Below are 17912 nucleotides of genomic sequence, written 5' to 3'. Positions count from 1 at the left end.
AGGCTTCTGATTAAATAACTAATAAGGAATTGAACTATGAAAATGCTCTTAGAAATGAAAACCAGTCTGGAACTTATTGCCTTTATTCTTAAAGAAATATTTATATATATTTTTTAAGATTTTATTTTTTTATTTGACAGACAGAGATCACAAGTAGGCCGAGAGAGAAGTGGGAAGCAGGTTCCCTGCTGAGCAGAGAGCCCACTGCGGGGCTTGATCCCAGGACCCTGGGATCATGACCTGAGCCAAAGGCAGAGGCATTAACCCACTGAGCCACCCAGGTAGCCCAAGAAGTATTTATATTTAAAAAAATTAAAAAATACACTCTACCTAGGAGATCTTAATGGTTATACAAGACAAAAGTTACTCTTTCTAGATCACTACAACTGCAAATATTTAACCATGTTTGTCGTTTGACATTTGCTTATATATGGTACTTTGAGCTTTCAAAATTTTGATTTTTTTGTTGTTGTTGTTGACAAATTTACCATCCATTTCCTTTTTGGTTTCTGCCTTTAAAGACTTAACCCTGCAATAATGAAGTTTAGGCTTTATTTTCTCAATAATCTATTGTGTTCTGAATAAATCATTCTCCTCTCATAAAATGTAAATGCCATCTTTATCATATATAACACTTGACACAAATACTTTGATAATCCTTTTGAGATTATAATTGGGATTTCATTTATAAATTAATTTGGAAAGAATCTACACATTGACAGTAGGAATCCATATGTTTATAACCATAAATATGGTATATACCTTCAATTATTCAACTCCTTTTTCCATTGCCTTGACAAAAATCTTATCAGTAGAATTAATATAGCTATTACAGTTTATTCATATTTCTTAAGTCTTTCTTGTAAGTTTAATGAACATTTTTTCTACTAAGATCCATGAAATCTTTTTTATACTTTATTAGATGTTGTTAATGTATTTATTTTTGAAGTGTACTTATTTTGCAATGTACTTGTTTTACTCATTTACTAAACTATCATTAATTCTTAGAGTTTTTTGGTTTATCATCCTCAATCCTCTATTTTGAACGATATTATTTAAAAATGATAATTTTGCTCCTATTTTATAATTTTGCTGTGGTTTCTTCTCATTTGACAACAGTAATACATTTCTAGAATAATACTAAGTAATTCTGGTAAAAGAATGCATCAGGTCTTCTACTAAATTCAAGGGCAATGCATTTCACATATGCTTTTTTTTTTTTTTTAAAGATTTTGTTTATTTATTTGACAGACAGAGATCACAAGTAGGCAGAAAGAGAGGAGGAAGCAGGCTCCCCGCCGAGCAGGGAGCCCGATGCGGGGCTCGATGCGGGGCTCGATGCGGGGCTCGATGCGGGGCTCGATGCGGGGCTCGATGCGGGGCTCGATCCCAGGACTCTGGGATCATGACCTGAGCTGAAGGCAGAGGCTTTAACCCACTGAGCCACCCAGGCGCCCCTTCACATATGCTTTTAAATTAGACTTTAACCTTCACAATTCCAGAGTGATAAATAGGATTTCTCAAGGCCATCACCTCTGTAGTTCCTCAGAATACCACAATTCTGCAGAAGAACAAAGGTACCAAGTAGCTTTTGGTGCCTTCCTTTAATTCAATAGCTCAAGTACTAAACAATTCTTAGAGTTCTGGGCTTTTGAATGGAGCTCTTTCACAGCCTCCAGGGTCAATTCATAACCTGCCCAGTAGTTTTAATTTCTTTGTCCATTTCAATTTAGTAGTAATAATAATAAAGCAGCTAACATTTGCATTCTTATTACATGTCAGATACTTTTTAAGTACTTTACCAGAACTAGCTTGAGTAACTTGTGTAAGCAAAGTGAGCAGACAGAGAAAGCGAAGTTGAGGACAAGAACTCTTACAAGAAAGCCTTACACTGCATGGGCCCTTGAGGAGAATGGGGTGGGTGGGGGGGGCTGTGGAAAGACAAAAGCCAGGCTTACCTTACCTTAAAGTGTCTTATTCCCCTCCTTCTTCCCCCCCCCCACAAGATAAAAGGGAGGGAAAGTTGCAATTCATCTATTGATATAAACAGTATATTTTACAGAAACTACTAAGTTTTATATATAAATGTAGAGGGGCGCCCGAGTGGCTCAGTTAAGCGTCTGCCTTCAGCTCAGGTCATGATCCCAAGGTGTTGGGACTGAGTGCCACATCTGGCTCCCTGTTCAGCAGGGATCCTGCTTCTCCCTCTGCTCGTTGTTCCCCCCTGCTCATGCTCTCTGTCTCTAAAAAAAAAAAAAAGAAAAAAAAAGTAGAGTTATGGGGCGCCTGAGTGGCTCAGTCTGTTAAGCATCCTACTCTAGATTTCGAGTCAGGTCATGATCTCAGAGTCATGAGATCAAGCCCTGTATAGGGCTCCATGCTGAGCATGGAGCCTGCTGAAGATTCTCTCTCTCTCCCTTTGCCCTTCTCCTCCTCTCTCCCTGCCCCTTCAAAGAGAAAAAGATATTAGCTACGCTTTAATTAATTCAAAACTGAAGTAAGTACATGTGTGTATATCTATATGTCATTTGAAAATGAAAGCCCCAGTGAAGCAGATACAGCCTTGTGAGCATATAATTTAAGCATAAAGACATAAAATGACAAAAAATTCCTAACGGCACCCCTAGAGCTTTTCTTGCTTCCTTGCCTACAGAAAAGATTATAAACGATTTTCTCTAAATTTAGTCCAGTGATTACCAACCCCGTCTAGTCTTTTGTGAGTGTAATAAAATTGATAATCTCTTTTTCCATTTTAATACATATGCTATTTTTTGTCATTCTAAGGGACTGTCGTAAATATAGCATTTTTTTGTTTTGTTTTAATCAGAACATTACAAAAACAAAAACAGAAATAAAAAAACCAACACTGAAATTTCAAAAATCTAAGCCTATCCCATAAGAAAAAAAGCATTCAAGGAAAGAAGGTTTGCTCTGTAATCTAATTCAAAAGACTGCAATCCTATGGCTGAGAATTCTGAAAGGTTCTTAACGTTTTGCTGGAAGCACCTAAATTACCAACACTCTGAAACTAAACCAGACACTCCTTCCACTTTTTGATTAAAGAAATTTTATACCAGATTATACGTCACAATGTATCGATTTTCAGTTTCATGGGATGAACAGCCTCTCCACTGAAAATTGTTTTCTTCCTGTTATTAGAATCTCCTTTAAACAAACTAGAATGTAACTTCCTGAGGACAGAAACAATGTTTATCAGAAAGTTATACTATGGTATTTAGCACAAAGCTGAGCACAGAGCTCAATTCAAATGTTTGCTGAATTATGGACACAACCTGATAAAATTAAGGAGGAAAATGAAATAATCTAAATTCATGTCTTTTCCTCTGGATGGCCCCACACCAGCAAGTACAGTGCATTGGGAGAATAGGGAGGGGAGGCCTCCTGCCCCTCCCCCAATGCCTGGCCCACAGTAGTCAGCAGCAGGAGGGAAGGCAGGAGGAACAGAAAAGAAGTGGGAGAGGGGGCTTTTCCATAGGTTCCACTCAATCTTCAGGGGCTCCTAAACCCTATTCCCTCACCACCCAGCACCCAAACCCTGCCTGCACTTACTTCCTCTCCCAGCATCCTCCCTTTCCTCAAGTTGCCCCTCCTAAGATGATTCTGAAGTCTTGGGCTTCTTTGTGGATAACTTTCACACTGCCATCAGGATTGCTGGAAAGTAGAGCCACCTGTGATTTACATTTTTAAGATACCCAACTCAGTTTCATGCACTCTAGGGCTAGAGACCCACTGCCCTTTCTTTCTTTCTCCTCCTCAAGGGAGGAAAGCAAGAACCACAAAACCATATAACCACAAAACCAAAGGGCCTCTCCCTTTGCCCTTCTGTGGTAACCCCAGAGGAGACTCGCCTGCAACTGCAACCAGCAACAGGCATTCCTGTTAAGGACCACGCTATCCCATCCAGGTTACGTTTTGCCCTTATGTGTGTACTTCCTAACCAGTATTTGCCTTGAAATTCAGAGCAACTTCACCAACTCTCTCATTTGATTCTCACTCGGCCTTGGGGGTATTTATTCCTATTTTACAAATGGAAAACTGGGCCTTCGAGAGGTCATTTCCCCCAAAGACACAAAGCTAATAAATGGCAAGAACCACCTGGAGGCAGATGGTTCTAATTCAAAACCTCTATTTTTTTCCACTGGGGAAGAATTGCCTCCTCTCCCACATGGGCATTTGATGACCTCGTCCTGTAACAATATTTATATGGAAAAATATATTGTAAGTCCAAAATGACTTGTGAAATTTAATATATTTTATTCCTAAATTGAGGTTAATACATACTTAAAGCATTCTAAAGAGTATTAGCCTTTCTAACTCTCAAGTGACAAATGACAAAAAGAGGTTAAGGATCCTCCCCTTAAATCTATTGGACAAGGTTTCCAAGTCAACCTTGACAAGTTCTATACTCAACCTCTTCCACTGAGAAGGGAGGGAAATTTCTTGTTTCTTATTTCTCAAGGATCTATTCAGAGTCTAAGAGTTTCTTTCCAAATGGAAAAGACACCAGTAAATAGTCTCCTTGTTCCCCATCAACAATCCATCCTAGAGAATGAAGTCAATTTCTAAGAGTACAGGTTTAAGCATCTCATCCCCCTCTTTGAAAAGTTCCACGGCTTCCCATAGCTCAGACCATGGAGCCCACATTCTAGTCAACTTCCAGTTAATCCGCACCACACACCCTTCCTGCCCTCTGCACAGGACAACCATTCCCTAAAATACCATGTGTTTTATGAGGCTACGCCTTTGCTTCTGCCGGTAAACTCCTATTTCATCCTTCAAAGTCACAGGAATTCAAACTTGGCATTCTGTGAAGCTTATCCTGCCACCCTAGCTAAAATACCTTTATTATAGCACCTAAATAGCTAGTCATGCACACAACAGCTTCCTCTGCTAGAATGCAAAGGCCTTGAGGCTGAGCTTGTGTTTAATTCATCTTAATATCGACACCCTTAGCATTATGCCTGGCACCTCACTGGGTTGAAATGTTAAATGATGATCACTGTGTAAGAGAAACTACAGAATGTACTGAACTAAACAAAAACATACATTCCTAAAGATAATATCTAAGCATTCCAAACTGCTCAAAGGGTTCCCATTCCTTGAAGGTATATATATTACAATAAAATTAATATTCGAAGAAATCATATTTTCAGTCTATAGTACCTAGAATGAAACAGAGGCCAGTTTCTGTGTAGTGAAGCAACAAGTGAAAAGACATCCTGTGGGACCCAGTTTAAAAAGGGAAAAGAGTCATGTATACACAAGCTCAGATCCCGTCTTCTTTCTAGCACCTAGAATTTTTGAGAGTTATAAGTGCTCTAAAGTCAACAAGCATCTAAATGCCAACTAGATGCATAACGCATTTTCCTAGAAACCAACAACATTAAAGAAATATTAGCCAACATTAAAAATAAAACCTTTGAGAGATAAGATTTAGGGACATAAAATAATGAGAGAACACATTAGGCACTGAAGTAAAGGGCACAAAGTCTATGAACTGTAAAAAAATCTGAAAAGGCAGATTAGTAGTGACCTTCTCAAGGCAGGATCTATTAAAGTGGGATGGGAGGGAGGGACAAGGCTCAAGATATGATTACCATCTAGGTGAGGATTTATGGTGGGTAGCCAGAAAAGAAGACAGCTACAGGAAAGCCGCATGTAGCCTGTACTCCAACATGGAAAAAAAAAAAAAACAAACAAACAAACCAAAACAAACAAACAAAAAATCCCATCACTAATACACAGTACAGAATATAAATGATAAAGGCAATAACAAGACAACATTTACTGAGGGCCTACTCACTACACACACACACATAGTGTGTCCGGCTCTCAGAGCTCCATGAATACCAGGAACGCAGTTTACAAAGCTTCTCAACCAGTGGGACCTGGAGTGCTAAGGATGAGAGAACTAGAGTCCCTGGGGGCCAAGAACATCCAAGCTTTGAAGACACCACTTCCCCACTCCATACCACACAAATATTCTTATTTTCCATGTGTGCCATGATATGAAAAAGGTTGGAAAGCACTGTGCCACTCAATAAAAGACCAAAGCAAGTTTCAGAGATTACATCACCATGCAGTAATACGGAGTCATAGTGGTCTAAACCCTGAGATTGCATTAGAATCATCAGTGGCACTAAATAAAACTAGAGATACTTGAGTATTAACCCAGAGCCCCTATATCTGAAACTCCAGGGACTTTTTTTTAAAAGATTTGATTTATTTATTTGAGAGAGAGCGAGAGAGCATGAGCGGGCAGAGGGAGAGGGAGAAACAGACTCACGGCTGAGCTGGGAGCCCCATGTGGGGCTCAATCCCAGGACCCTGAGATCATGACCTGAGCCGAAGGCAGAGATTAACTAACTGAGCCACCCAGGTGCCCCAGGAATTTTTTTTTTTTTAATTCACAAGTGATTCTGGTGTATAGTCAAGGTTAATTATCATTGGTACAAAAATGACAGGAACAAAATGTAGGTGGTAGTTCACAAAATTTAATATGAGATTGGCTCTTTGTATTCCAAGTGTCCTCCAGCAGTAATTGTATCACCTGAGAGCTTGTTAGATATACAGACTCTCAGGTCCCATCCCAGAAACCTGACTCCAAATGTACATTTTAACAAGGCCCCTTAGATGATACAGAAACTCTTTTAAGGACAATGTGTCAACATTGACACACAGTGAAATCACCTGGGAGCTTTGAACATTTGCTAGGTTTGGCACAGGGGGTGATTCTAATGTTCTCAACTAGGGTTGAGAGTGTTTATCTAGGAGAGGCATATTAAGACTGCATTTGTGGACCCCCACTCTCAAAGACTCTGACTCAAAAGCTTTCAATTGGGGCTTGGAAATCTATACTTTTAGCAATTTTTATTAGGAAAAGGCAAATATTAGTTCAAAAGACACTCAGAAGGAGAAATTGTCAAAATCCTAGAGCAAAAACAATGATTAAGAAAGGGAAAAAATTAAAACTAAAAATCAAATCCTTCTTTACTTCCCCTGGCAAGAAAGTCACTCTTAAAAAGAAATAGGTCCCTGGATTTTTTTTTTAAGACTTATAAGTTATTTAGCCTCTCTGAGCCTCATTTTTACCAAATGTGAATAAGCGTTTTTTCTTCAGTTATCTCTCTCCCTTGCACTTAAAGACCTTGTATAGCTACAATTACTACTAATACATCGGACTTCACACTCTCCAAGATGCCTGCCTGGTTATTTTCTGTTTTCATTTTGATCTTCCTGCTCCCTAAACTAAAAGTCTTTGCAGGTTTGGCCCTTTTAATTTGTTTTCTCTTTTGAATGGAGAAAAAAATAAATGCACTCAATTTGTTACTAGAGATATTGAGTCCCAAGGACCATGACTGCTTTAAAATTCAGTCATGTATGAAGACACTACTACCGAGTTCTAGAATTCAGGGGTCTATGTGATTATGGCAGCAAGGCTGACTTTTTTAGTTCATTTGAATCTCCTCCATATATTTGGCATTAACCAAAACAGTACCTTATACATGGAAAAATCTAGGAAGCTCTCAATTACAATGACAATGTCTAATATCTGTTTTTCAGTTGCAGTTTACAGAACACTTTCACATATTAAGTAAAAACGATCCAGGAGTCCTCATGAGCCTAATATGACTCTTATTTTCCTAGGAGGTGCAAGGTCACATCAGTGGGACACACTATTACCTGGAGGAAAGCCTGGATTCTGTGACTCTGACCACTGATGTCCTTTGAATTAGAAGCTTGGGCATGAAAATGTTAATAAGCACATTTAACCAAAAGAATGCATTCACATATGAAAGGAAATTCTTTAGAAATAATTTAAAAATCAAGGACAAAGTCTTATTTTAAAATGAATATATGAAAACAGAGCATATGAAAATGTATATCACCACCCTCAAAAAGAATATAATTAGGCTTCTAAACAGAGAAATATACAAAGTAAATTTTCACATTTTTAAACATTTATGCATATACATATATTAAAGTAGGGAATACTTAATAGAACAATTACCCAGCATATGGGTTTTTACAGCAATAAATTCTAACTTACTTTAAAATCTTATCCTCACATAATGTGAACACAAATATTTCAAAATCAAACAGTAACCTACATTACTGATCTTCACAAAGTAGCTTTCTCTTTATTGAAAGAAAGGCATTTCAGTGTTTTAAGTACAAGTAGCTAGATAAATATAGACCCAAAATAATATGCTAGGCCATTAAATGCTTCTGAGCAATCATAGCAAAACTGCAAAACTTTAGTAAACCTAATGGAAAAAGCGTAGAAGCTGCAGCTCTTCTTTAGAGGGGAAAAAAAGACCCACACATACACAATATAAACCCAGGCCTATCACATTAGGCAAGAGATTTTAACAAGTTCATTAATCAAGAAATCATTCCGGGGTGCCTGGGTTGATCAGTGGGTTAAGCCTCTGCCTTCGGCTCAGGTCATGATCTCAGGGTCCTGGGATCGAACCCTGCACTGGGCTTTCTGCTCGGCAGAAGCCTGCTTCCCCCTCTCTCTCTCTGCCTGCCTCTCTGCCTACTGGTGATCTCTCTCTTTGTTAAATAAATACATAAAATCTTTAAAAACAAAAAATCAAGAAATCATTCCAATCTTCAGGTTATAGAGTCTCCCACAAATTGCAAACTGCCCTTGGATATCCCAAATACCCTATTCCTTAATGGTTAAGAAAATCATGATACCACTGATTACTATTTTACTCTGTTTTATACTAATGCCAAACAACCAACCAATACAAAATAATTCAGAATCTAGTCGTTTTAAAAAAATAGTTAGGAAAAACAAAATGGAAACTAACAGGTTAACCATAAGGCTATAACAGAGTGATTCCCCCAAATAAGCAGAAGCCAGCAAAGTAGTGTTCTTGCCAAGAGAGTTATCAGGTCTTAGAATATAGGAGGTCATCTTCCCATTAGTGTATCTTTTTAAAAAAAAGATTGATTATTCATTTGAGAGGAGGGGGTTTGGGGCCACCAGGGCAGAGGAAGTCCTAAGCAGACAAGGCACTGAGGGCGGAGCCGGAGGCAGAGCTTCATCTTGGGACCCTGAGATTTCCAGCTGAAACCAAGAGCAAGACACTCAAATGACAGCACCCCAGGCACCCTGCATTAATGTATCTTTGATAGTTTTTTGACAGTTGCCTAAAACTATAGATCTGAAACCTACAATTTGACAGATATGCTCAACAAGCCAAGAGACCTTAACTTCGATCTCAGACTTACCCCTGCGAACTCACTAATGATGTCAGGCCACTCACCTGGCCTACTTTACTTTCTTCACATGTAAAATTCCAGTAACTAACATTTCAGTTCTAGATTTTTTATGGTATTTCCATGGAGATCAAAGATGACAAAAGAATGAGAAATAAGGTCTTATTAAAAAAAAAAAAAAAACTTTTAAATGTAGTAGAAAACAGTGGCACTGTGCTAGTTACATAAGTTCTTTATGATTATTATTAAAATGTGAAGAAAAGATTCTGAGATTTGACAACTGAAGCAGTGAAAAGCTGCATTACAAAAAGCAGTGATTACTGTTAGGAAGTAATAGACGAATCCAGTGCAGAGCAGTAGCATTTTAGGCAAATTTGAGTTGAGTTGTATAAAAATATGACTAAAGCCTCACTCTTCTCAATTATAACAAACTTCCCAAGTTAAAAATTTGTCAAGGTGGCAAGTTTTCAAAAGTAATTGGCCAAGTAATTTATAAACTGTGTTTAAAATACAGTTGGTACTACTATAAACTAGAAGAAAAACTCACCCCATCCTTGATCAGTACAATGAATCACAATAGAACTTCTGTGAGTGATCTTGGTGACTAGGTTATTATGTTAACATTTGCTGCTAGAAGTTAAAATTACAAGATGCTGCCCAAGCATTGATCATGTGCAGTGACAAACTTGAAAAACACACCCAGCAATTGGTTACTTTGGAAAGGAAGTCAAACATGAAAGAATATTCTGGACAAATGTGAAGATGTGTGAGCTGCTCATTTATGTATTCAGGGGGGAATGTATTCAGGGGTAAATGTATTCGGGGGGGAAGAATAACAATGCTGAAAAAATTTAAAAAAAAATAGTATTGAAGCGGGGAAAAAAAAGTTAACAATAGTTGTATATTTATGTACTCTAAAAATCAATTCTTCCACTTTTAAATTTATTCCTATTCAATGATTCTTGAATTATGAAAGATCATTCATGGAGAACTGATCTTTCCTATGAAATGAGACTGCCTTTTATGGAATTAAACAGCAGCATAAAGGTCTTGACCTAGAAATAGATGTAATTTTTACTAACTTTGATGATTAATACCCTTTAGAATGGTAACCAAAGAAAACTAGCAAACTCATCCCTGGAAGAGTAATGTTCCAACGGTTTGGGTAAAGTATAATCTGATGGCAAAAGATAAACTAGCAAGGCAGGAATTTAGGACTAAAGATGTAAATTATAAAGCCTAAAGCTACCCCACTTAGAAACAAGCACACAGACTTACAGTCTCTGCGATAATGTAAATCTCATTAAGATAAACTTTGAGAAACATTAATACAGCCTAACAGGCTAAGTGTATAGAACTTATAAAAACAGCTATAGTTCAAATTTTAGCAACATGTAAATATGCATGTGTATAATAAAGTTTTACCTGCTTTTAGTATTGATGCCATATTATAGGCCAAAAATCAATCACAAATTGGTAATATATCCTTATATTTACACAATCTAAACTCATCACATTCGTTATTTGAGTACACATGAATATAACATATTCAAAACCCTTCTAATTGTTTAGTTTAATAATAAAGCTGTTTAAATTATTATAAATAGTTCTTTAAAGTTAACCAGAAATCTATCTCAGAAAGAAAAACACTGGTTTTAAACGTTGAAGAAACTCTTTAAATCCCAAATTCCCATTTCATTCACTGGCTTTCCAGGGAAATGTACTGGCCCAAGATCTATGTATTACTACACCCTTAGCGCTAATGCTCAGTTGTATCTAAGTGTTTGTTTGAAAGCCATCCCACTAAGATGGCCAGTGGTCCCTGTGTCTTCACAGTTCCTCAGTTTTTCTTGTCCCTTATGCCACTCCAATATGCCCACTTCTTATTCCCATATCTCTATGCATGATCCCTCTTTTCTTTATTTCCCCTAGGAAGGAACAAGAAAGCTAACATTTATTGAACACTAAAGTTGCCGGTTTCTCTGAACTGAGTCCTGGGGCTTCATTTCTTCTTTTGCTATACCTGCCCTAGAGAAGGTGAAATACAGCATAGAAGTCAAGAGCATGAACTCTGAAGCCACATTGCCTGGGTTCAAATCCTGACCCTTCCACATTCTAGGGATGATCTTGGCCAAGTTATTTAACATTTGTGTGCCTCAGATCTCCTATCTGATAAAACGGGTATGACAATCACAAAGTCATAGTCAGGACTGAGTTAGCAGTGAAATGAGTTTAAGATAAATGAGTTAATCTAAAGCACTTAGAGCTATGCCTGGCACAGAGTAAACCTGGGATCAGTAAAAGATGCTATTATCAATTCCCATTAATTTAATACCACCCAGTTGCTGATGATGCCCTATTGTGTTTCCATTATGACATCTTCTCTTATGCCCCACGGCCCACTTGACAGTTTTACTTGGACACCTCACAAAATGTCTCAAAGGTACCATAACAAGGATAGAATTCTCAATCTTTCCTCTCAAACCTATGCCCTCACCCATGCCCCTCATCTTCACGATCTCACTGAATGCCACCTTGTTTTCCTGGTTACAGCAACCAAAACCTAGAAATGATTCATAACTCTTCCCTTTCCTTCAATAAAAGTCCAATTCATCAGCAATTCCTACCATTTCTCTCTCCAAAACAGATCTCAAATCTCCTCCCCTTCATCACAGCCAACCATTCTCTTACAGATCCCCGCCAGAGCCTCCCCTGCCTGGTTTCTCTCTGCTTTGCCCTTGTACTCCACAACCCATTTTCCCAAGAGTAGATTTCTCAAAATAAAAATTAAATCATGCTACTCTCCTATCAACACTCCTCAGTAGCTTCCCATCATACAAGGAATAAAACCCAAGCTCCTTAAGGAGACCCAGTCCATGCCCCTGCCGTGTAGGACAGGCTAAGCTGTGGCCTACCACAGCAAATGCTGTGTGCCACATCCACACTGCCCTTTCTCTTCCTCTGGACAGTGTGTTTCTTCTCTGCCTATAGGGCTCACTTTGAAGGCTACCTCCCCAAAGACTTTTCTGATTCTTAAGCAGGTATCTCCTGTTTTTTTTCTATCTCAGCTACTTTTTCTTTCCTCCACTGGACTTACTGCAAGGTACTATTACTTTTATTTGTCCCTGACCCTTTTAGAATGGAGTTCCATGGAGACAGAGGCTACAGCTGTCTTCTCTTCCAACTTATCCCCCTAAACTAGCATCAGACGTAGTAGGCATTCAGTAATTGGTAAACACGAGTAAAGCTGCAGTTTACATATATTATTTATTCTTTACCATAACCATGTGGGGCATTTATCATCCCCATTTTAAAGATGAGGCAGCCAAGAGTCAGAAATATTAAAGGACCTATAGCTTTTAAGTGTAGAAACAAGATTCAGATGCAGGTCAGTACAGAGATGTCTATGCTACTTCAAAGCCAGTGATGCCGCTAACCATCCCACAATGCACGGGAGAGTTTCCCCCGCCTCCATCCAAACAAAGAATTACTCAATCCAAAATGTCCTCACGGTGCATATGAGAAGCCTTGCGAATAAAGGACCCACTTACAGTAGGGTGAAGTTTCCATTGGCTTTAGGAACCAGACACGTAACAAACGAGTCAAGTAGGACAGAGGTAAGGGGAAAAAAACAATAGTTTTCATTATCTGTCTCTTCCGTATTCAGGTTACAATTTTATTATGTTTTGTAGATGACATCTTACCTTGTAACCTTTCGCCACAGGCATGCTTTATTTGCGTGCTTAACATGCATATTCTTCACTTCCGCCAAAGAAAGGACTCCTTCCATTTCTCTTTGAAACACAGAGCCCTCTCCAGTTATCCTTTTCACTACCCTCTTTTGAGAGTAGACATGGGTACAAAGAACTCTAAACAGCCATATCAGACGAAGAATGGCAACTTACAGCCCCAGGTTTGGGAAAACAACAGAGACTAGGAGAAATGGGCAAACTGGGCTGTCTGTGCCCCTGCCTTAAAAGAGGGGAGGGGCACCTGGGTGGCTCCCTCGGTTAAGCATCTGTCTTTGGCTCAGGTCATGATCCCAGGGTTCTGGAATCGAGCCCTGCATTGGGTTCCCTGCTCAGAGGGATCCTGCTTCTCCCTCTCCCTCTGCCTACCACTCTCCCTGCTTGTGCTCTCTCTCTGTGTCAAATGAATAAATAAAATCTTTTTTAAAAATTTAAAAAAATTTTAAAAAATAAAATAAAATAAAAAATAAAAGAGGGGGGCGCCTGGGTGGCTCTGTCAGTTAAGCATCTGCCTTTGGCTCAGGTCATGATCCCAGAGGCCTGAGATCGAGCCCCATATCGGGCTCCCTGCTGTGCTGCTCCCTCTCCATCTCCCCGCTTGCTTGTGTTCCCTCTCTCAATATCTCTGTCATAAATAAATGAAATCTTAAAAATAAATAAATTTAAAATATAAATAAAAGACGGGAAGCAAGGAGCACTTAGTACTAGGGGGTCGCTGATATGTAGGAATGTCAGCCCCGTGATGCTGGCCAGTCTGCTTCTAAGTAGAAGCAGGACATAGGGCTTTAAAATTACTGACACTTCCCTCCACCTAACCTTACCCCAGATTCTGACTTAACTGGTCTGATGTCTGGCTTGGCTATCAGGATTTTTTTGTAAAGCTTCCAGGTGACTCTAGTCCAGTTTTGCTAAGATTGAGAGCCACCAGTCTAATCCAGGCCTCCCATTTTTACTTATACACAACTGAGGCTCAGGGAAGCTAAATGTTTTCCTCAGGCCCCCAACTAGTTTAAAACAGGTATAGAATCAGAAAAGTTATTCTAAGGCAGTGTTTTCAAACCATAAGTTATAATACTATGTCATAAAACTCGAGAGTTAGTAAAAGGCATTTCTTTTTAAAAAATGACAGAATAGGAAATCAGAGTATCCCGCACATTACAGAAGTAAGTATCGGGACACGACACTTGTTTCAAGTATACGCACATTTCTGCGTCTCTAAATCCATTCTCCGCCCTTCTCTGCCTTATTCCGAGGCCTACAGAATGCTTCATCTGGGTCCGTTGCCAGAGGGGTTCCACTTGGTCAGCCAGTGAGGGGCATGAGCGGGAGAGCAGAAGATGGGAGGAGAGGATCTGGGGTCCCTCTTCCTGGGAGATCCTGCTCCCACAGCACAGCCCTCCCCGGGGTCAGCTCCTGATGAAGCACCCCTTCCCCTGGAGGCCCAGAGGCGGTAGCACCTTCTGACTGCTGACAGGCAGGGATGTTTCAGTGTCTTTTATGGGTTACTTAAAACTGTTCACTTCTGAAAAGAGTCCATTTATTAAATCTGTTTCCTACCAGGACACCAACATACCTAAATGGAATATCAGACACGTGCATAAATGTACTGGGTTGTACTTCCAGAAGTGTGAGCAGGTTTAATGTGCACTGTATTGCTTACCGTGAGTTACGGTCAATAACGTTGGAGAAACAGCATCATGGTTTTTCTTTACTATATTGCTGCTCCCCTTGACTGATACAAGGAACTATTAGAGTGACACTTCAAAAAACAAACATTTGAAAAACAATTCTTTATGGCTGTTACCACTAAATAAATAGAAATAAGGTCTAAAAATAGGAAAAACATGTGTGTTTGTTAAGTAGATTTTTTTAACAGTGCTTAACACTGCCCAACAGCAGAAAGGGTCATCGTGGTAGGTAGTGAGTTCATCAGTGCTTAGTACATATGGAAGAGATGAAAGAAACCGAAACCAGAACCTCGAGTCAGTTTCCAACACTTAAGTATGTGTACTCTCAGGGAGCTTCAAGTTTTAAAATTTCTTCCCAAACAGAAATGAAGCCATTTTTGTGATAGCAAAATCCTACACTAAAGACTTGCATGGTGTCAACTCAATTCACACTCATTCTGCAAAGAGCAAAAAGACAGGGAATGAGGAAGCTTTCAAAAATGTCTAAACTCTGCTCCTTCCTGCAGGACCCAAGGGTACAAGGCCAGAGGAAGAACCAAACATCCTATGTCCGTTCATTCTCCAGAATCCGGTAGATGGCCTTTTGTAAATGCAGAAAATCATCCAACCTCCATCCAACGACCAGTGTCCAGAGTACACCCAAAAATGTGAGACAGCTCCTTCCCTGTACCTCTTACCAATACCCAAAGGGGAAGTCAAGTAAAGTGCCACAGTGTTCTATTAATACAAACTGCACTTAGGTATAAGCATTAAATATAATGCTTACTAAATCCAAAGCTAAGCCATCCAATAAAAGATTCAAAGTAAATGCAATTACAAGAAAACTGCATGATTATCCTATGGGTGTTACTGTAACCTCCCTGAAAAATAAGTGGTGCCCTTCCATATTTCACTATGAAGTGGTTAATGTTTACACTAGCCATTCAACAAAAATGCAGCTTCATTCTGTCACAAATCAGTATTATGCATGTGCTTTTATAATAGCAATTAAAACTTGTTAAGGGCTTTAGACACAGAATGCCTTCCCATATATTAACCACCCCCTTTTAGTAGGGGTGGTGATAATCTCAGGTCACAGAGAAGGAAGGGCTCACAGAGGAAATAAATTGAAACTTAAACCAAACCACAACTCTGCACAGGATTTGGAGCTTGTCTCATCCATTGTACCATGCTGCCTCCCCAAGGTGAACTTATCTAACCTGCACACTGGTAAGGTTTTTCAGGCTCGCTACTGAAAAGAGGAGGATTATACTGAAAATACTGAATTTTCTTGGCTTGAATCTACAACACATAAAAGTCTCCAAATAACAGTATCAACCTTTCTGAGCCCATTAAAACACACACACACACACACACACACACACACACACACACGGAGATGACTCTGGCCTTTTATGACTGAGCGGCTTCTAGTGGTGGATGTTATGTCAAGGGAAGCCAAATTGCTGAGTCCTAATCCTTACCCTATATTGAAATCCAAATTGTTTTGGGCCACTAAGGGAATGTGAAAGGATATTTAGGCATAAATCACCAGTAGTTAAATAATGCAGTAGCCAAAGCCCATTAATGATATTATATAGTAAAGGCAGTATTACATTTTACTGGCTTAGAAAAATTAGGCCCATTACCCAAACTGCTACAACTCGCCTTATCGGAATGTCAGTCAGGAAACAAAGGAAACCTAAAGTCGGTCCACAACCTGCGACTGTTTCAACTTTTTTTTTTTTTTTCAGCACATCGCTGCACATCATCCATTTGGTGCATGGCAGCGGAAAAGGAGGGAAGTCCTCCACACCAAATGTTCCCAGGTCAGCAGAGAGGATTAGGGTTCCAGTGCCCAAAACAGAACACAACCTGGAAAGTGACGTGCCGAGAGGAATCACTAAGTACCACCGGCGGTGTTTGTGGCCAAGAAGAAAAAAAGCACGCTAAAATTTAATTATAAGTTTAGCAACTTTCTAGGACAGGGAACGTGCTTCTGCTTTGAGCTCCACGGCATTGCTTCCAACCAAACGCAAACCATCCTCCGGCCACCCGCCGAGATAACGGGAAAGCGGCCGGTCCGCGCCAATCAGCTGCGCCCAAGTCTCGTTAGCGCAGACCTGTCAGTTAGCCGCCAGGCCGGGCAGCTGTTGATCTCGGGGCCATTTTTTTTTTTTTTTTTTTTTTTTTAAACGGAGACGGAGAGCGGACGGGAATGGAGCGAGGAAGCTTGAGCCAGGCGGAGGGGGAGGGGAAGAGGAGGTGAGGACGTCCCAGGAAAAGTCGGAGAGGGCTACAAACTGGCGGGGACCGGGCGGCGGGGCTCGGCGGCGCGGAAGTGGGAGGAGAGTCTAGGGGAGGGGGAAAGGGGCCCGCGCCTCAAAGTTCCGCGTCCCGGCGGCGCCCGCGCTCTGGGGCTGCTCACCTAGCAGGAGTGTGGTCCAGGTCCGGCCGCGCCCCGCGCGCCGCAGGCCCAGCGCCCCGCGCAGCCCGGCCACCAGGCGCCCCCCGAGCCCGCCCCCGGCGGACGGCGCGGCGGGCTCGGCGCGGGGCCCCTTCCTGCCCGCGGCGCCCTTGCGCCCGGGGGACCGGGGCGCGCGCTCGGGCCCGGGCTCCCCGGCGCCGGCGTCCGGCGCCCCCCTCAGCGGCGACTGAGAGGCGCGGGGCGGCTGGGGCGGCTTGGGGGCCGCCTCTCGGTGCTTGTTCCGCGCCTGCAGGACCATCTTGGCATAGTCGCGCCCGCTCGCTGCGCGCGCCCGGACGGCGGCCGAGGAACGGCGGGCTGGCGGGGCGGCCCGGGCGCCGCTCACTCTCCCGCGGGCGGGCGGGCGGAGGGCGGGCCGTTCCCTCCCCGCGGGCCGGGAGGCGGGGAGAGCAGCAAGGCCGGGCGGCGGCTCCTTGCTTTGGCGGTACGGCCGGGAGGCGGCGCCGGACTCGCGAGCCCGCCGCCGTTGCCGCCGCTCCGGTTGTCACGGCGACCGCAGAACGCCGGGGGGCGGGGGCGGGAACACCCCGTGAGCGGCCACGGCCCCGCCCCCGCCGCCCCTCCGCGCCGGACGCGCGCTCCCGGCTGGCCAGCGCGCACGCGCGGACTTCCGGCGCGGGCGGGGTAAAACCTGGTGGCCGCCTCGCGACCCCCGCCCTGCTCCGAGCCCGCGTGGGGTTCTGTCGGGGCTCGGGCGCTGAACGCCTTCCGGGAGCGGCCGCCCCTCCCCCTGTGAGTGGTTGGGAGGAAGCA

General features: G+C 41.8%; 1 protein-coding gene across 3 annotated transcripts in view; it reads right to left on the bottom strand.

The window, feature by feature from the left end:
* DPY19L1 (dpy-19 like C-mannosyltransferase 1) overlaps positions 1-17496 on the bottom strand; it is a 91073-nt gene extending 73577 nt beyond the window's left edge. For 2 of the 3 annotated variants that reach the window (XM_032871797.1, XM_032871806.1), the window contains exon 1: positions 17100-17495. In XM_032871797.1, the coding sequence (XP_032727688.1) occupies positions 17100-17397 (298 nt within the window). In that variant the 5' untranslated portion in view covers positions 17398-17495. Of the gene's footprint in view, positions 1-17099 lie in introns of all 3 variants that reach the window. The other variant, XM_032871802.1, reaches the window with a different exon arrangement.
* Between the last annotated feature and the right edge of the window lie 416 nt (positions 17497-17912).

This window comes from Lontra canadensis, unplaced genomic scaffold, assembly GCF_010015895.1.
Source record: "Lontra canadensis isolate GAN:19392208 unplaced genomic scaffold, GSC_riverotter_1.0 scaffold2, whole genome shotgun sequence".
NCBI classification, from domain to species: Eukaryota; Metazoa; Chordata; class Mammalia; order Carnivora; family Mustelidae; genus Lontra; species Lontra canadensis.
This window is presented reverse-complemented; position numbering and strand designations above follow the sequence as displayed.